Here is a 16,513-nt window from a genome sequence, read left to right as displayed (position 1 = left end):
GCTCTGGATCGGCGTATACGACAGTGTGTTCCCGTTCCTGCCAATATCCAGCAACTTCGCGCAGCCATTGAAGAGGAGTGGACCAACATTCCACAGGTCACAATCAACAACCTGATCAACTCTATGCGAAGGAGATGCGTTGCATTGCGTAATGCAAATGGTGGTCACACCAGATACTGACTGGTTTTCGGACCCCCCAATACAGTAAAACTGCACATTTTAGAGTGGCCTTTTATTGTGGCCAGCCTAAGGCACACCTGTGCAATAATCATGCTGTCTAATCAGCATCTTGATATGCCACCCCTGTGAGGTGGATGGATTATCTCGGCAAAGGAGAAGTGCTCACTAACACAGATTTAGACAGATCTGTGAACAATATTTGAGAGAAATAGGCCTTTTGTGTACATAGAAAAAGTCTTAGATCTTTGAGTTCAGCTCATGAAAAATGGGGGCAAAAACAAAAGTGTTGCGTTTATAATTTTGTTCAGTGTAGTTTGAACCTTGAAATAAAGTGTGGCCATTTTTTTTGGTTTGTTTAGTCAATGTGCATGTGCAATCCTAAGAGTTCATCTCAGGAGACTGACTGTTTCTGTGGGAACCAGAGCTTCTAACAGCAGCTGCATTGACAAGATGATTTTACCAATTGGTGACTGGCTCTTTTAATTAAACGAGATTCATTATTCATTCCACCATATTGCGCACTACACTTTCTCTCATTCATAGTAATATGAGTGAATCATCTTGGTATATATAAAGTCTTTGGTCATGCCATTATTTTGCGACCTGAAGTAACCTTTCTGATAAAAAAAAAGGTATTATGTTTTAGAGATTTATTAACCTTGACACACAGTCATGAAAGTCTGAATGTTGGTCGCACCACATGATTTTGATTCGGCGGGGGGGAAAAATTATTTGGATGTATTTTTGGAAAAAAAATTTAAGTCAGCATGAATGGAATTCATGTGATTGCCATTTCTCCCCTACTGCATCCTAGTTAAAGAACTCAAACTAGTAAAAATATAGGGTGGGACTTGAATTTGTCTATCAAGAATTAATTGGATGGTTGGATCATCGTCATTTGCTAATTGCCGCAATCTTTGCAGAGAGGTTGTTGTGAAATCATCGTTGTAAAGTTGAATTGTTGATAAAAATTTGAATTGTCAGTTTTGGTTTCATGGTGAATTTAACAGAATAGAATCAATTGGGCAAAAATGAGCATCATTGACCCAATTATCAAAAACTGTGGTCTTTATAACTTTGTAAACACAAATATAACGAACTGCTGTCTTTTTCTCTCAGCCATGTTCCATGTTACCCCTCTGATGCCAACCTCAAACAAACAGAGCGCAAAACAGGAATACGGTGACAGCGATCTCGTTTATCACTCAAGTGTGTTTAAATGTGCTTTTCATTTCTTCGGTGGAAAATATTCATAAGTCACATTCGAATCTCCAGAGAAAATAAACTGCGCCGCATGAGTCACTGCCTCTCACACTAGCATGTGTGTTAATGGTACGGACTGTTTCCTGAAAGCTGACCTCTCCCTTCCTCCTGTCCTGTTGCTGCGTTCTTATCTGCTTCTCTCCAGTCAGCCTCACTATTGCTGTCAGAACAACACTGAACTATAGTGAAGGCTACACTGAAGGGCAGCGACTTGGATAGAGAAAACATTAAGCAGGAGCAGAGATGATGGAGAGATCTTTAAGATCGTTGATGGCAACGTGACACTGTAATACTTCATGGCTTTTTGGAAATCCGTGTTCTGGGCTGGCACTGTTACCACTCACAGATGTACCATAAGCTTTCGTCTGCTAGACATTAAATAAATGTGTCGCGTCTGCAGAGTGCATTTGTTTAAATCTATGAGGCCTGAAATGGAACAGGCTGGTTAGTCAGTATATTGACTGATATGTTACATGTTCCTGAATGTGCAAGAGCACATTACTGCCTTAAATGGGAATCACATAGAAACAAGCCATGTTTTCTGTGTGGCTCTGATTAATACCAGATTCGACTGCGCTGGCTTTCATCCAGCTCCCACCCAGGGACAGGCTGATTTCCTTTTCTTACACTGTTGAACACACACATTAGAGTATGCCATGATCTGTTCCCCTATTTTAGACACATCTTTCTTATTTTATAAATGCCTTTTCCCTGAGTCTTGACTCAAAGCCAGTTGGATCATCAGGCCAAATAGTTCAAATGGGAGTTGGACCACTATATGCAAAGCACTTTCCTGCTATAAACTTTGCTCTGTGCAAGGCAAGCTTTATGGGGGAGTTCACAAAATGCATTCTTTAGTTTGTAAAAAGTGACGTGACTATTATACACAAATCAGCATGACGGAAGGTGTGAGCGTGAAGGGTAAAGTCTGAGAAAGTCTGAACTCATTTTGTGCATCAGAATATACATAAGCGCATAGATAACGATCAAACAAATTAATTTGAGAAATAATAATGGTTTATCGTATGTATATTATTATATATAAAAATATATAAAATATTTATTTTTGTATAATCTTAATGTTTACATTATACATGATTTTTTTACAATTATTAAAAAACAAGTACATGTGATACATTTCATGTTTATTATGTAAATTTGTATGTGCTTACAACACATTCTCTGTAAAAGACAGAAAATTATTAGAAAAAAATTTGCTTTTCAGGGGGGAAAACTGTCAAAATATTATAATAATAAAAATGAATATTATATATTTTAAAGTTTTTTGTATATTCTTACAACACTTGTCAAACAGAAAATGATTCATTAAAAAAATATAGCATTTGGGGGGGGGAAAAAACGAATCTCTTTCAAGGCTACTTGACTTCATCTTAAATTAAAAAAAAAATATATATATATATTTTATTTATTCCTTCCCTTTCTAGCTTGTACTTATTTGAACAATGCCTAAAACTTGGTATTAAAAGCACTTCCTGTGTCTGTTTGCCTCTTTAAGAAGAATCGCTTTATGTATTCCCCAACTGTAAGTCACTTTAAATAAAAGCGTCTGCAAAATGACTAAATGTAAATATAAAATATGATAATAGCCTACTTTTATTAATAATAATAATAATAATAATAATAGACATATATTGCTATATAAAAATATTATAAATAATAATATTTTACTATATATTTAAATGAAATATGATCTAATTTTCCAGTTACTTAAATATTTTTAAGTCGCTTAAATATTTTACATCTCTTATTATGAAAGGGTAAACTCTGGTTCACACTCCAATACAGTAGGTGGCGATAATGCACCTTAAACAGCTTTTAGCTGCCACTCTAATATGTTACCGTTTTCCCCATTACCACTCCGTATTACGTCATCAACATGAGCCACGAGTCTTGACATTCAGACGCATGCTGAATGTTTTGATGAGTTTTTGACCTTTACATGAACGTTTACATTTACAGTGAACCCGGTAAGTGTATTATTTACATACACACAGAAATGCCTGTTGTTGTGTTATGGCAACTATAAAAATGGGCCTCAGTGAGTAAAACAGATTTGTGGAAACCGGTTGGCTTAGCTAGCAGCTGATTATTTAACTGAGCTTTGACCTGCGAACTAGCAGGTTCGTTTAACAAGAACATTTACTACATTTTAGGGGACTGCAAAACATAAACGGTATGTCCACGCGTCAAGCATCGGTCCATGCGAAATGGATCATTGGTCAGGTGATTGGAGCCAAGATGAAGAAGACGGCAAAGGTTCGAGTTACCAGACTTGTGCTTGATCCGTACCTGCTCAAGGTAAGATATCTTGACTTTTTCTTATATTGTCTCCCCGTAGCTGTAAGCCTTAGGGTCATTTATATTTGTATGATAAGTAAAACAATTACGAATCATTAGTAAAATAGTTGGGTTGTGCCAGAATTATCCTGATGTTTTCATCTGCTTTTTTCAAGTACTACAACAAGAGGAAGACATACTTTGCCCATGATCCTTTGGAGCAGTGCACTGTCGGGGATGTTGTTTTGTTGAAGGCCTTGCCGGAGAAAAGATCCAAGCATGTCAACCATGAACTCGCAGAGATTGTGTATAAAGTTGGGCAGGTGGTCGACCCGCTCACTGGGAAGAGGGTTGCTGGGACGCAGTATTTGGAGCCTGTTACGGAAAGCACAGAAGACACAGAAGTATCTTTAATGGGAAAACTGGAGCGACTAAACATTACTGCCTCCTCACCTCCTACCGCCTCATAGTATTGCGTTTGTCCTTTGATGCATGTACATAGTTCATGTCCTGATTTTCTTTTTATTGAGAAGTTCAATCTGTCAGTGCCCTCTAGATGAAGTAAAGACCAGTAATCTATTCTGCACAGGTTTTTTTTTGTCATTGATAAACAATTGTTTTATACCACACAATTTACATACATAGCGTGTTACCTAGCATACTTTATTTAGTGTATACATTGCATTTTCATAGAAAGTTAAAGTTCTAAAATCCAAAAGACGTAACAATTGCTTATTTAAAAGATAATTGAACATTAATACTGATATGACTTGCATAATTATTTGAAAACAATTGAAGTCTTAAAGATACTAAAAAGATGATTTCTATTCATTTCATTATACATTTAGACATAAAACATTTATTTAAATTACTGTATTCATTCTGACACTGTCAAGTTATAGGGAAAGTTCTGAGTCTATTCAAAAATATACTAAGATAGGAAAAAAGCCAACAATCAAGGGATGTGCAAAAGCTGTGCACACCTTACAGTATGTCATGTGCTTCCCATATCTACTTGAATGTAAATAACACATTATTTTACTTCCATCATATGTTGTTGCATGTTGGTTTTTTGTTATTAAAATCTGAGTTGGCACAGTAAAGTGTTTCTGAGTAGTTATCACTGTGCCAACTCCACCGTCCTCTGAATATGAGACACTTCCAGCACTGGCATGAGGAGCTGGAACGCGTCCTGGATATATGATGCACTGTTTGATGCCTTAAAAGTGAAAATAAAGTGAAAAATATGTTAATACTCCTGTGCAGACATAGAAGTCTTACATCTGTAAACATCTTTTCTTTTTTTTTTTTTTACATTTATTTATAAACAAAGCAGAAAAAAAGACATAAAATGAAGACAAACCTCCAGAAAAATGCTGGTAATAAGTGGATTGAGAACTTCTCCCTTTTCATTTGCCTGAAATATAAACATTTTGACTTGATGGCATACGAAACTCACATTTTATAATGACCAAAAACATATTATAGACCTCTAAACTATAAGAAGTGAAGCATCTTACCCCAATGGTAGTCAAACATGACGTGAACATTTTGGATAGTAGTGACATCTCCTTACAAATAACAATAGTAACTCTGAAAGTGAAACACATTATGATTTTAATTTCTCCAAATGCCAATTTTGCACATTTTTTGCAAGATAACTCACTGCGATAGGACTTGGGCTTGTTCTGTGGCCGTCACCCCCTCAGTGTTACAGTGGAGCAGAATTTCAGCGGTTTTGTGGAACTGCTCTATGGATCTGGCAGTGAACTCGGCCAGGCTTGTAATGGCCAACAAATGGGCCTCCTATGAAAACGAAACCTCAACTGTCAGAACACAACACAAATATACATTATTCTAAGATATATGTATGCATATCTCAAAAGTCATTAGGTCACAAGAGTTCCAGACCTCAACACTGCATTTTGTCACTGGCGTTTTCTGTTCTTTCTCCTCTTCTTCTTCCTGCTGTGGGTTTTCACTTTGTAGCTTAATGTTTGCGATATGGTTGAATGCGTTTTTTCTGGCCTGAGTGGATATGAGTAAGTGTAAATAATCTGACACGCAAAATACTTTAAAGGTGAGGTAAGCGATTTTTCAAAAAACGCTTTAGAAAACTGATTCGGGCTGACTAGCAAAACAAACTTGTAGCCAATCAGCAGTAAGGGGTGTGTTACTCATGATGTGGAGGAGAGCGTTCAGTGCAAGGGACGGACATTAGCGAGTTGAGCGACAGAAAGATAGAGATGGCGGATAAAAAACAAAAGAGGAAAACCTCTGCAGAACAAAAGAAGGATTAAGGCAAGAAGTAGGACCCGTGTAAATTTCGGATCAGCTTTCCAGCGCTGGAGAGAACTCAAGGAGCGGAAGGTCTGCGATCGGATGCCGAGGTTGCTTTGTTTCTTCTCGATAGGTGAGTAACACCGTGTCTGCACCGCAACAGCTAATGTCTGTCTAGTACACTGGACACGACAACGCGACCGTTAAAAATCATTTGAAATTTGTGTCAATACGTCATGAATAGAACGCAGCAGCAGTTTTCTGTCGGGGATTTGTCGTGTCGTGCCGCATCCAGTGTAGACCATAGATATGTATATATATCTATGGTGTAGACAGCATCACTGATTATAATGAGTTCTATAGTATTTTGTCGTGCCGCACCACTCGCGTCCGGTGTAGACACGGTGTAACATCAGTTTTGCTTTGTTTCACAGAACTATTTGTTGCCTGGGTTGCGTACGTATGTGTGGGACGGAGCTATCAAAATAGTGGCGAGACCCTTTCGGGTAGGGGCGTGTTTGTTTTGGTGGTTTCAAATGTCAACATTGGCTACCAGAAATCACTTACCCCACCTTTAAGATTACAATTACGAAGAGATGCTCAAGTGATACCTTGCTAAGTTTGTCAGCCGATGTGGAGATCTGTAATCTTTCGAGGACATCTGTCAGTTCCTTCACAAAATCCTCGCCATCATCACCTGGGAATAAAATATTTTTTTATGTTCTTAACAACAACTTATTGTTCATTTACTGAGTCCGAGATTTTGAAAATGTTAACATCTCTATTTTTTTGACTTAAGCTTTGTGTTCATTGTAAGCTTTTACCTTTCATATCATCCTCCACCTCGTCATCAAACTCCATAAGGGAAAAAGGCTCTTTAATGCCCTGTAGTACTTGTTTTAGTTTAACTAACTCCTCACCGGACAGAGTGGTAAGCACAGATTTCACCTGCACACAAGCACAACACCCGAGTTCAAATCCTTCACCGTTTTAAATTCTAGCATTGTTTTATAGTTGCAAAAAAATTCTACTGACCTTGGCTTCACTCTCTCTAGAGAGGATCTCCAAAGCCTCCAGATGGGACAGGCCTTGAAACTCATCAAACAACATCCCATAATGAGCCTTCTTGTCTGTTTCTGAAGTGATGTTTTCAGCTTTCTGCTGCTCCTCACGTTCTTTTGCTTCCCTCAAGACCTTTGAGAAATGAAAAACAGAATCAGCTCAGTTTAATTCATAAGGGGAATCAAATTATGAATCCGTCAAGATGATATGTTTGTTCAAGTAAATGTCATATATTTCTGCAGGAGTGTCTAAAGGGGAGCTGAAGTTGCTATTAATTTGGAGAGACAGTCCTCATAGCTTCTGCACCTGTGACAGTGTGGAGTTTCTGTTCATTAGTCCCTTTGTTTTCTTAAAGCCGGGGTCTCCCTCTGCTATCACATCCATGGTCTTCTTCCCAATAAACTCCAATGCATCCAGACCACCACTTATTACTGTCTTACCCTAGTTAACAAACATAGGAAGACAGAATAAATAAATATACAATCAAATAAAATATTTAAAATCATTAATTAAAACAATGAATGTTTAAAATAATTATTGTTTATAAATATTTATTCATATAATGATTTCACTTCACTTTCTAGTCCATCATTTAATCTTTGTTTTGTAAAATTATTTCTAAGTAGGCACAATTTAATTGTTTTTATCATTTTAAATGTGTATATATTTTTAATTGCACGTAAGCACAATCCAAAAGATAATTAATTAATTAATTAATTAATCTAATTATGTCAATTCATTATTATTAATTATATTTCAAGATTACAGAAGTTTTAGGAGCTGTATGTTCTTCAGGGAACATTCATGACTTGTCCAGTCTTCCTTGATATACTGGCTATTAGGATTAAGGATAAGAATTTTTATTTCAACTAAATTTCTATCCAATCAAATATTTTAGATCTTGACATAACTAGTATAATGTATATTCATTTTTAAAATAACTATGGAATTTTAAAATCTTATTATTTTACATGACTTTTTTAGGTTAAGAAACCACACTTTTAAAATTAGGCTTGTTGAGGAAGTAAACTGAAAAAAAAAAGCTAAATATCCTGATTTTGAGATGTTATAGCTATTATTTTAAAGCTTGTTTTGTCCTCTTTTAAATCACTGTAAGTCATCTTGAGGCCCCTTGGAAGTTTGCTAAGCCCCCTGGTTGAGAACCATTGCTAAAATCATGTCATTTATTAATTTATAAACTATAAAAATTACAATTTATAAAAGATAAAAAAATTATATTCAATAATTTAACAGCAAAAATGATGAAAAAATGAAAATATAGATACTCAAAATGAATTCAGCTTTATTATCATCCAGCATAAATTAGCTTGCCCTTACCGTACTCTGAACTACAGTGGTTAAAGATGACAGCATTCCCATACTACTGGAGGAGATCATTCCCATAGCACCACCCATTCCATACGTCTTCTCCTCTTCATCTTTACTTTCCTTACTACTGGCTGAATCTGCAGGCAAAAAGCAGAAAGATCATCAATACTTGTGAACTGGTGTGCTTGGTCTTATCTATCCCATGTCAATCAAGGAGCACATCATTACCATCAGTTTTTTCTTTTTCCACTTGAGCTGAAAGCTCCTCAGGACTTGGGATTCCTAGAGACGTCTCTGCTTTCTCAATGACCTGTGTCAACCCTTGGCCTTAGCCAATGAACGAACAGTATGAGACTTGACGATATAAAAACTTAGCTGTTTAATAAAAAAAGTGAAAATCTTGATCCTCTTACCCACAGTAGCTACAGTGGCAGTAGCAGTGGAGAGGATAGATTTACCCCAGCTACCCCAGTAACCCCAACCTCCCTGGGAAACAGTCGTCTCTGGGGAGGCCTGATGGGAAAAAAAGTGACAGTTTAGTAATAGATGAGTAATATTAAAATTAACACTCTGGTGGTATTTTTTTTAGACATTTTACGTTCTGAATTTGTACTTCTTTTTTTTTTGGGACATGATTAGAAAAGGCTAAGCGGTTGACCAATCACAACAAACTGGGCCAGCTGACCAATCAGAGAAGACGGAGCAGAAAGGTGGGCTTTAAAGAGACAGGAACTAACACAGAGCATTTAGAAACCGAGGATGAAAAGAGGTGCTGCAGGCAGCAATGTACCGTCTGAGAAAAATAATGGTTTTTAAACCTTAAATCATGTAAATGTATTCTACAGACCCCAAAAATAAAATTAGAAAATGAAAATAACTTGTAAATAGTGGTGGAAAGAGTACTAAGAAATTGTACTTAAGTAAAAGTGTTGCTACTTAAGGAATAATTTACTTGAGTAAAAGTAAAAGTACTGAAAAATAATATGACTCAAGTAAGAATAAAAAAGTAGTTGGCTGAAAAATTACTCAAGTTACTGCGTTACAAAGTACTTTAGTATTATTTTTTTATTTTTACCCAAAATGAGACGATGAGACCCAGGAAATCCCTTATATGGACAAATGCATCAGATATCACTACAACTGAATAACATGCAGATAGAGATGCTTTGACTGATAAAACGTGGAAGACAATAAACACACAATTGCAATGCAACGCTAATTGACATAGCTTGTTTCACAGTAAAGATTTTTATAAAGAATATTTTCTATCTCACTGTGATAAGAAGCAACATGAACCACAGAAGCTAACTGTTTCAAACACGACTGATGTTATATAGTGATTTTGGAGCAAAACATGATATTAGTCTCATAAATTGTCATGTTTGACGCTATGTTAAGCAAACATACTACCTATCCCTGTTGCCCAGAGCAACTGTTTTATAACTAATTTTGAAAAGTACATTCACGTATAAGAAGGGCAAAAGTAAAGAAGGGTAAGTGAAGGTTTAAAAGAAAGGGTTTAAAACAGTGTGAATGGAAAGGTGCCAGTAAAAAATAATGTGGGGTATGGGTAAGGTTGGGCATTGTTTGAATTTGAATGATTCCAATTCTTGTCAATTCCTAATTTTGATTCCAATAAGGTAAAAAATTTATTAAATGCGTTCAGCATTCGCAAATCAATCTGAATGAACAATATGGCATTAATGGGAAGACTCATTTAAAAAAGTAAGCAAACAACTCACACACTTAGATATAATCACTTTGTTACATCAAAATAAGAAATAAATGGCCTGAAAACATGATCTGTGGAAGTTTTTAGTGAGCAATCAGAGTAAAATTTAAATTAAATCTGTCTGTGACCAGGGGCGGATTTAGTGAATTGGGGGCAAAATATAGGAATGGGGCCCTATACATTTGCACACATTTTCCTAGATCAACCTTGAGGTTCCATTTTGTTGTTTTCAGCGTAAGCCTGTGTGCAAAGGCTGTCTAATTCTAAACTTTAAAATACATTTATTTTTAGTTGTTTTAACTACAAATTTAAATAAAACTGAAAAAATAATGAAAAGGCAATTATACATTTACACACCTAAAATACATATATCAAGAGCATGCTCACAGATGAGAACAAAACCGCGTTGGATGAAGTGGATTAAAGCCCTGCACGGGTCTCAAATATAGGCTCTAGCCCGTCTTTTTTCCCCTTTTCCCCAAAAAAGCTTATACTAGGCTACTGTTTCAGCTATTCAAATAGTTCAGTTTTGTATGTAATGGAAAAGTGATTATATTTTATTTTATTTTTTTATAATGTAAATTTAGAAAAACATTTGGAGTATTTTCTGTTCATAATCGATATGTTAAGGATTTATATTTTTTATCCATGCAGCAAATGCTTTAAAAAACAGCTTTAAAATTACTTTATTGCATTCCAGATGCTTTTAAAGCACTTTTCACTATGAATTTTTATGGGTAGCTTGAAATGTAAACATCATCATGAATTTGTTGTATTCCCATTTGTAAAATAGCCAATAAATTAATTGTTGAAGGCTAACCCGATCTCATGAAAGTGCATATAGCACGATTTTCTGCTTCTATTTGGCATAATATTTCTATGCAGAAATTTACTTTGGCATGCAAAAGACTGATAAATTCATAATTAACGGCATGGGTTCAGTCGACAGAAATACGGGACACACAGGCCTATAATAACTGCTGAAATGTTTGCGGGGCAAATCTCAGGTCAGTCTGAGCGCTCATGGTACTCACAGTGCCCTATACCTGCAGGCTCCACAGACTCGGGCGGTTGTCGTGGTAATAAACACCATAAACAGCAAACGTTCGCGTGTCCGCGCTTAATGCGCATATCCTATATGAAAAGCATTTTAGGGGGCCCTTGGCTTTTGGGGGCCCAAGGCGGTCACCTACCTTTGCCGAATGGGTAAGTCCGCCCCTGTCTGTGAATAATATTTACCGAGCTTTGATGACCGATGAACCGATTAATTCAAAAATAGTTAAAAGTTAACTATTAAAGGGTCATGAAAATCAGCAAATCAACACATGCTGTTGTGAATAATTAAGCGAAGTGTCTTCTCATAGGATAAGAACATGCAGTCTCATGAATAATTTTATAGACACCGACGCGTCATCGATGTACTATAGTCCATTGCCCCGTCACAAATTGTGACGTCAACACAATGTAGATTTTAAACCCGGAAGATGAAAATAGCGCACAAAAGCTTCAAATTAACCAGTTTTCTCCAACAGTTACAATTATTGGATGCTAACATTGTCTTCCATGATGTGCAACACAAACACCTCTGCTAAAATCTCAGAAAAAGTAGCCTGGGGTTTCATGACCCTTTAAAAAGAATAGCTGAGCATAAGTTCACAAATAAAATATATTGTTTAAAGGGGTCCTATTATGCTTTTTCCCTTTTTTAATTTTAGTCAGTGTGTAGTGTGTATGTTTGGGCATTAAAAAGATCTAGAAAATTACAAATCTCAAAGTTCACTCCAAAGAGAGATATTAAGTTTTTTTTTAATCCCTTTTCAAGAACTACAATGAACGGCTCGTTTGGACTACAGCGTTTGGTATTCGTCAAAAAGCTTTTGTTGAAAGACGGCGCAAGGGGCGTGGCAGTACTGAAACACCGTCTAAGCTGTTCGCCAATCACAACGCACTGGGACAGCTAACCAATCACAACACATTTTGTTTTTCGGAAGGCGGACCTTCATCAAAGCCGGAACTAATTGAGCCGTTTGTGCCAGGATGGGGAGAAAGGTATTTTAATAATGTAAATTATGTGAAAAATAATGTGTTTTTCGAACCACCAAGCATGAGAGCTTGTTGTAGTACACCCCAAAACAAAATGAAGACTTTGTAAAAGAGCATAATAGGACCCCTTTAAATTGTTACTGCCTTGAGGTAGGCTATTATTTTGGAATCAATGTAAAATGCTTAAAAACACTAACTTGATGAGATTCATACTTGGCTTTAATAAATAGAATATTGATTACATTGTTAATGTAAATATATAAAATATAATTTTTTTCCCTAGAAGTGTAAGTAATGTTTATTTAACCAAGAACATGGGACTGGGACAGGAATTTACATTTGATTAAAAAAACTCATTTCAGAACACCACCACACAGTACTGATATATATATATATATGTTTGGTAGAAGTGTGATAAAAGCTTACCTCTGAAGCACTTTCTGCTGGTTTTTGTGTCTCTGGAGTCTTCTGTTCTTCTGGTGGAGGTTTATGCTCTGGTCTTCTCCTGGTCTTTCGGGTTGGTGCTACATCAGTAGAGCTGTCACTCTGAGTTTCAGCGGGGGGCTCATCTCGGGTGGGTGATGAAGGCTCTTTGGGCTCTTGGTCCACTGATTTCTCTGTTTGGTCACTTGTGGAGCTTTCGTTGTCGGACATCTTATCACATACCAGTCTCCTGAAATAAACATATAAACAGGCAATTACTTAAAGGATAGCTATGTGATATAAAATTGTGTACATGACTGTCAGTGTAGTTTATAAAACTGAAAACCAATACATTTTGAACCTGCCTTCAATATAGTACAACGTTAGAGAAAATTGTTACGTGCCTGGACGTAAAGTTCACATCCTTCTCGCACATCACAAATTGCTGAGGCCAAAGATTCGGATGTTACTCAAGAAAATGTGATTCAAAACACAGATTACAGTCAACTTCTAGAGATGAGTTGATAATGAAAAGCCGTTATAACAGATGCTGTAGTACATACTTAGCAAAGAAGCCACATTACATCTGTCTGTCATACTGTACTGTATTTAAAGCTAAACTAACTTTCATCAGCAATATTTAGTCAGTATCCAGTAAGCTGAACGCTATAAATATAATTATAAGGAAGACGTTAATATTCAAATAAATAAGGGATAAGCATAACATACCCAACCTATTGTAGCGGTTGGTCTTCTCTATCGTGCGGCCACGTCACTGGACTTAGCCCAAGCGCCGGATTGTCATAGCAAAGTCAGAATTACCTCCTTCCTAGGTTCACGAAACGGTCGTCCATAAACTGCATTGCTGTTCTGTTGTAAGTGATCTTAAAGATTTCTAAATGCATCTACTTTCGGAAGGCCAAATAAAGTGCTTTTGCTTTCGGCTAGAAACACACAGCGTCTCCCTGACATGGCTGCTTCAACACTAAAAGTACCAGGTACTGTACCCAGTGGAAAACACCCAAAAAGTGAACCGTACCGTGCCGTACCATGCAGTGGAAAAGCGCCATAACTGCGGTTACTGAAACCACGTCTTCTCTCTTTGCGTGCACATTTGGGCGGCATTATGCTAATATTTCCACATAGTGAGGTAGATATGTGGGGGCGTGTTAGAACGAGCCGTTTTAGGAGGGCGTGGCAGAGTCTTAACTTTGATAAAGAATATCTCTTTGGTTTTGAGACTTTAGTCTTTGCAACTTCAGGGATCTTATCTATGCACAATCAGCTTGTAACACTCCAAAGAGAAAGGAAAACTTGAAATCGCATCATATGACCCCTTTAACATTTATCATGGTAGTTACATTTGATCAAATATGTAACTTCGAACTGAAGTCCATCCATAACACTTTCCTGTAATAGCTGTTCAGTCATTTATATTTTTACTGAAGTACATGAAATCCAATTTTGTCATTGGCACAGGACATTATTTATGTTTACAAATATAGTTTAAATCTTGTTTTATCATAACACAGTAAAATAATGTGTAATCTCAATGTTCTAAAGGCTTCCAGATTACAGTTAACTTTAAAACCCATAACAAAAACTACACGCCCCAGAAATCCACCTCGAATCTGATTGGCCGGCGTCACACTATTGTGTGTTTTTGACTTCTGTGATTGGTTCACTGCTGTTGGTCGTAGACGAGTCTCGATGTTCTCACGCAACAACATCAGAAACGAAATGGCTGAAGAAGAAGAGGTCGAGCAAACTTCTGGGATTCTTCAGGAAATTTTCACTTCGCCTCTGAACATTAGCTTGCTATGTCTCTGTTAGCACAGAGAGGGACATTGCGCTTAGTAGCGATGTTGTGCAGGACAATACAGGCAAGGGTTATGTTGCATGCTTTCTGTGGTTCCGCTCTCAGGTAGTTAAGGCATGCAAAGCGCCTCTTAAGAACTCCATTTAAACGCTCAATTGCACATCTTGCTCTGCAATGAGCAGTGTTGAAGCGTGCCTGCGCCGGTGTATTTGCTGTTAGAAAAGGAGTCATCAGCCATGGTAGGAGTGGGTAGGCACTGTCTCCTAATATTACGCCATCCGGTCGGTTGGTTTGGAGGTCTCTATATAGAGCGCTCTCCCTCAGGATACGTGCATCATGGACAGACCCAGGCCACTTGACAACGCAGAAAAGAATAAAACTCATGCTTAGTGTGGGCAATCTGGACATCCTTTGGAAATTAGACAAATTGACCAGGCTGGCCAAAGCAATTGACACAGCTTTCACCAGAGTTCATTTGTGCTTTTAGAAGAGCAATGAGACGTTGTTCCACAGGCACACTGTGACTCCTTTTGGTTCACACCTTTGGGTTCACTCTTTCAGGTTGAAGTTTTGGCCTGACAAGTTCTGCATTTTTCTTAATATCAGTATTACCAAAGCAAAATCCAGTGTAGAGTTCATGGTGTATTGCTCCAGTGGTTTTGTGTGCTCAACATAAGCCCTTTGATGGTATCCTCTCCTACCAAAATAGTGGTGGCGAACAACAATACCTGACATGTCAGTGCCTCTCTGTAAGCATTTTAAGAAAGGCTGAACAATCTCTCTCTCTCCTTTGGCTGCTCCCATAGGTGTTGCCAGAGCGGAATTATCTGCACAGCCATTTTGCAAAGGTTTTACAGCGGATTCCCATCCTGATGCAACCCAGCACTGAAAGTGCAGGGAAAGGCTAAATAGTATGGCTGTGTAATTGTTTTTTTTTTAAACACACACCAATTAAACATCAATTAGCTGATGTGCTTTGGCTTCTGTTCAATTGAATCAATCATGCTCAATGCCGGTAATACCATGTTCACTAAACTAAAATATTTTTGTTTTTAGAATATTTATTAGTGATGCATGCAATGATTACAGAATAACCAAAAAAATGCAAAGAATGGCAATCACTGATTTTTGAAATCCAAAACAAATCCAAATCAGAAATAGTGTCTAACTATTGCGTCCCTTGTTGCACGTCCTGTTTGCTCGTTCTGGCAGAATGCAGGAGGTTGGTTAGGGTCTCCAAGGGGCTCAGGTGCATCATTGTCAGCACAGAGAGGGACATTGCGCTTAGTAGCGATGTTGTGCAGGACAATACAGGCAAGGGTTATGTTGCATGCTTTCTGTGGTTCCGCTCTCAGGTAGTTAAGGCATGCAAAGCGCCTCTTAAGAACTCCATTTAAACGCTCAATTGCACATCTTGCTCTGCAATGAGCAGTGTTGAAGCGTGCCTGCGCCGGTGTATTTGCTGTTAGAAAAGGAGTCATCAGCCATGGTAGGAGTGGGTAGGCACTGTCTCCTAATATTACGCCATCCGGTCGGTTGGTTTGGAGGTCTCTATATAGAGCGCTCTCCCTCAGGATGCGTGCATCATGGACAGACCCAGGCCACTTGACAACGCAGTTGGTGATGATGAGGTCAGCATCACACACAAGTTGGACATTGATGCTGTGCCTCCCCTTTCTGTTTATAAACTCCCATTCATTCTCACGAGGTGCTTGTATATGCACATGTGTGCAGTCGATTGCTCCAATAGTATTGGGCATATTCCCCAAAAGAAAAAAGCTGCGCTTGGCCTGGGCAATCTGGTTGTCCTTTGGAAAAGAAACAAATTAATTGACCAGGCTGGCCAGTGCGATTGACACATCTTTTACCACATCACACACAGCTGATTTCACCACTCCCATATAGTCACCAACAACTTGATAGAAAGTCCCACATGCATAAAATCGGAGAGCAATGAGGATCTGGTCTTCCACAGACAGACCGTGACTCCTTTGGGTTCTGTGTTGAAGTTTTGGCCTGAGAAGGTTCACAAGGTACTCTATATCAGCCTTCCCAAAGCGAAACCGGACATACAGCTCCTCAGT

The 16,513-nt window shown here is 37.7% G+C and overlaps 2 protein-coding genes across 5 annotated transcripts; one reads left to right on the top strand and one right to left on the bottom strand.

Annotated features, from left to right (window-relative positions):
* Window positions 1-3,319: 3,319 nt before the first annotated feature.
* On the top strand, window positions 3,320-4,362 carry LOC107587217 (28S ribosomal protein S17, mitochondrial-like). Its single transcript, XM_016274910.1, has 3 exons — window positions 3,320-3,431; window positions 3,618-3,762; window positions 3,918-4,362. The coding sequence occupies exons 2-3, from the start codon at window positions 3,640-3,642 to the stop codon at window positions 4,209-4,211; spliced, it is 417 nt and encodes a 138-aa protein (XP_016130396.1). The 5' UTR covers window positions 3,320-3,431; window positions 3,618-3,639; the 3' UTR covers window positions 4,212-4,362.
* Window positions 4,363-4,692: 330 nt separating this feature from the next.
* Window positions 4,693-13,411, bottom strand: LOC107587215 (protein FAM114A2-like). 4 transcript variants are annotated; one of them, XM_016274906.1, is made up of 15 exons: window positions 13,340-13,372; window positions 13,015-13,055; window positions 12,614-12,860; window positions 8,826-8,925; window positions 8,641-8,739; window positions 8,422-8,549; window positions 7,390-7,524; window positions 7,057-7,215; window positions 6,846-6,969; window positions 6,633-6,718; window positions 5,653-5,769; window positions 5,408-5,547; window positions 5,262-5,334; window positions 5,105-5,158; window positions 4,693-4,960 (listed from the first exon to the last, which is right to left on the bottom strand). In XM_016274906.1, exons 2-15 carry the CDS (start codon window positions 13,044-13,046, stop codon window positions 4,862-4,864), a joined length of 1,593 nt encoding a protein of 530 aa, XP_016130392.1. In that variant the 5' UTR covers window positions 13,047-13,055; window positions 13,340-13,372; the 3' UTR covers window positions 4,693-4,861. The 4 variants fall into 4 exon arrangements, with proteins under 4 accessions (XP_016130392.1, XP_016130393.1, XP_016130395.1 ...); XM_016274907.1 differs by lacking the exon at window positions 13,015-13,055 and having other exon boundaries at window positions 13,340-13,411; XM_016274909.1 differs by lacking the exon at window positions 13,015-13,055 and having other exon boundaries at window positions 13,345-13,398.
* Window positions 13,412-16,513: the final 3,102 nt, after the last annotated feature.

This window comes from Sinocyclocheilus grahami, unplaced genomic scaffold (genome assembly GCF_001515645.1).
Source record: "Sinocyclocheilus grahami isolate Dianchi unplaced genomic scaffold, SAMN03320097.WGS_v1.1 scaffold91.1, whole genome shotgun sequence".
Lineage (NCBI taxonomy): Eukaryota > Metazoa > Chordata > Actinopteri > Cypriniformes > Cyprinidae > Sinocyclocheilus > Sinocyclocheilus grahami.
This window is presented reverse-complemented; position numbering and strand designations above follow the sequence as displayed.

Excerpts from the sequence above, each read along its gene's own strand:
- LOC107587215 (XM_016274906.1), bottom strand. The coding sequence starts at position 13,046 with ATGTGCGAGAAGGATGTGAACTTTACGTCCAG. Across the intron at positions 12,861-13,014 it reads GATGTGAACTTTACGTCCAG|GAGACTGGTATGTGATAAGA; the intron begins GCACGTAACAAT and ends TGTTTATTTCAG. Across the intron at positions 6,719-6,845 it reads GGTGGAGGATGATATGAAAG|GTGATGATGGCGAGGATTTT; the intron begins GTAAAAGCTTAC and ends TTTTATTCCCAG.
- LOC107587217 (XM_016274910.1), top strand. The coding sequence starts at position 3,640 with ATGTCCACGCGTCAAGCATCGGTCCATGCGAAATGGATCATTGGTCAG. Across the intron at positions 3,763-3,917 it reads TTGATCCGTACCTGCTCAAG|TACTACAACAAGAGGAAGAC; the intron begins GTAAGATATCTT and ends GCTTTTTTCAAG.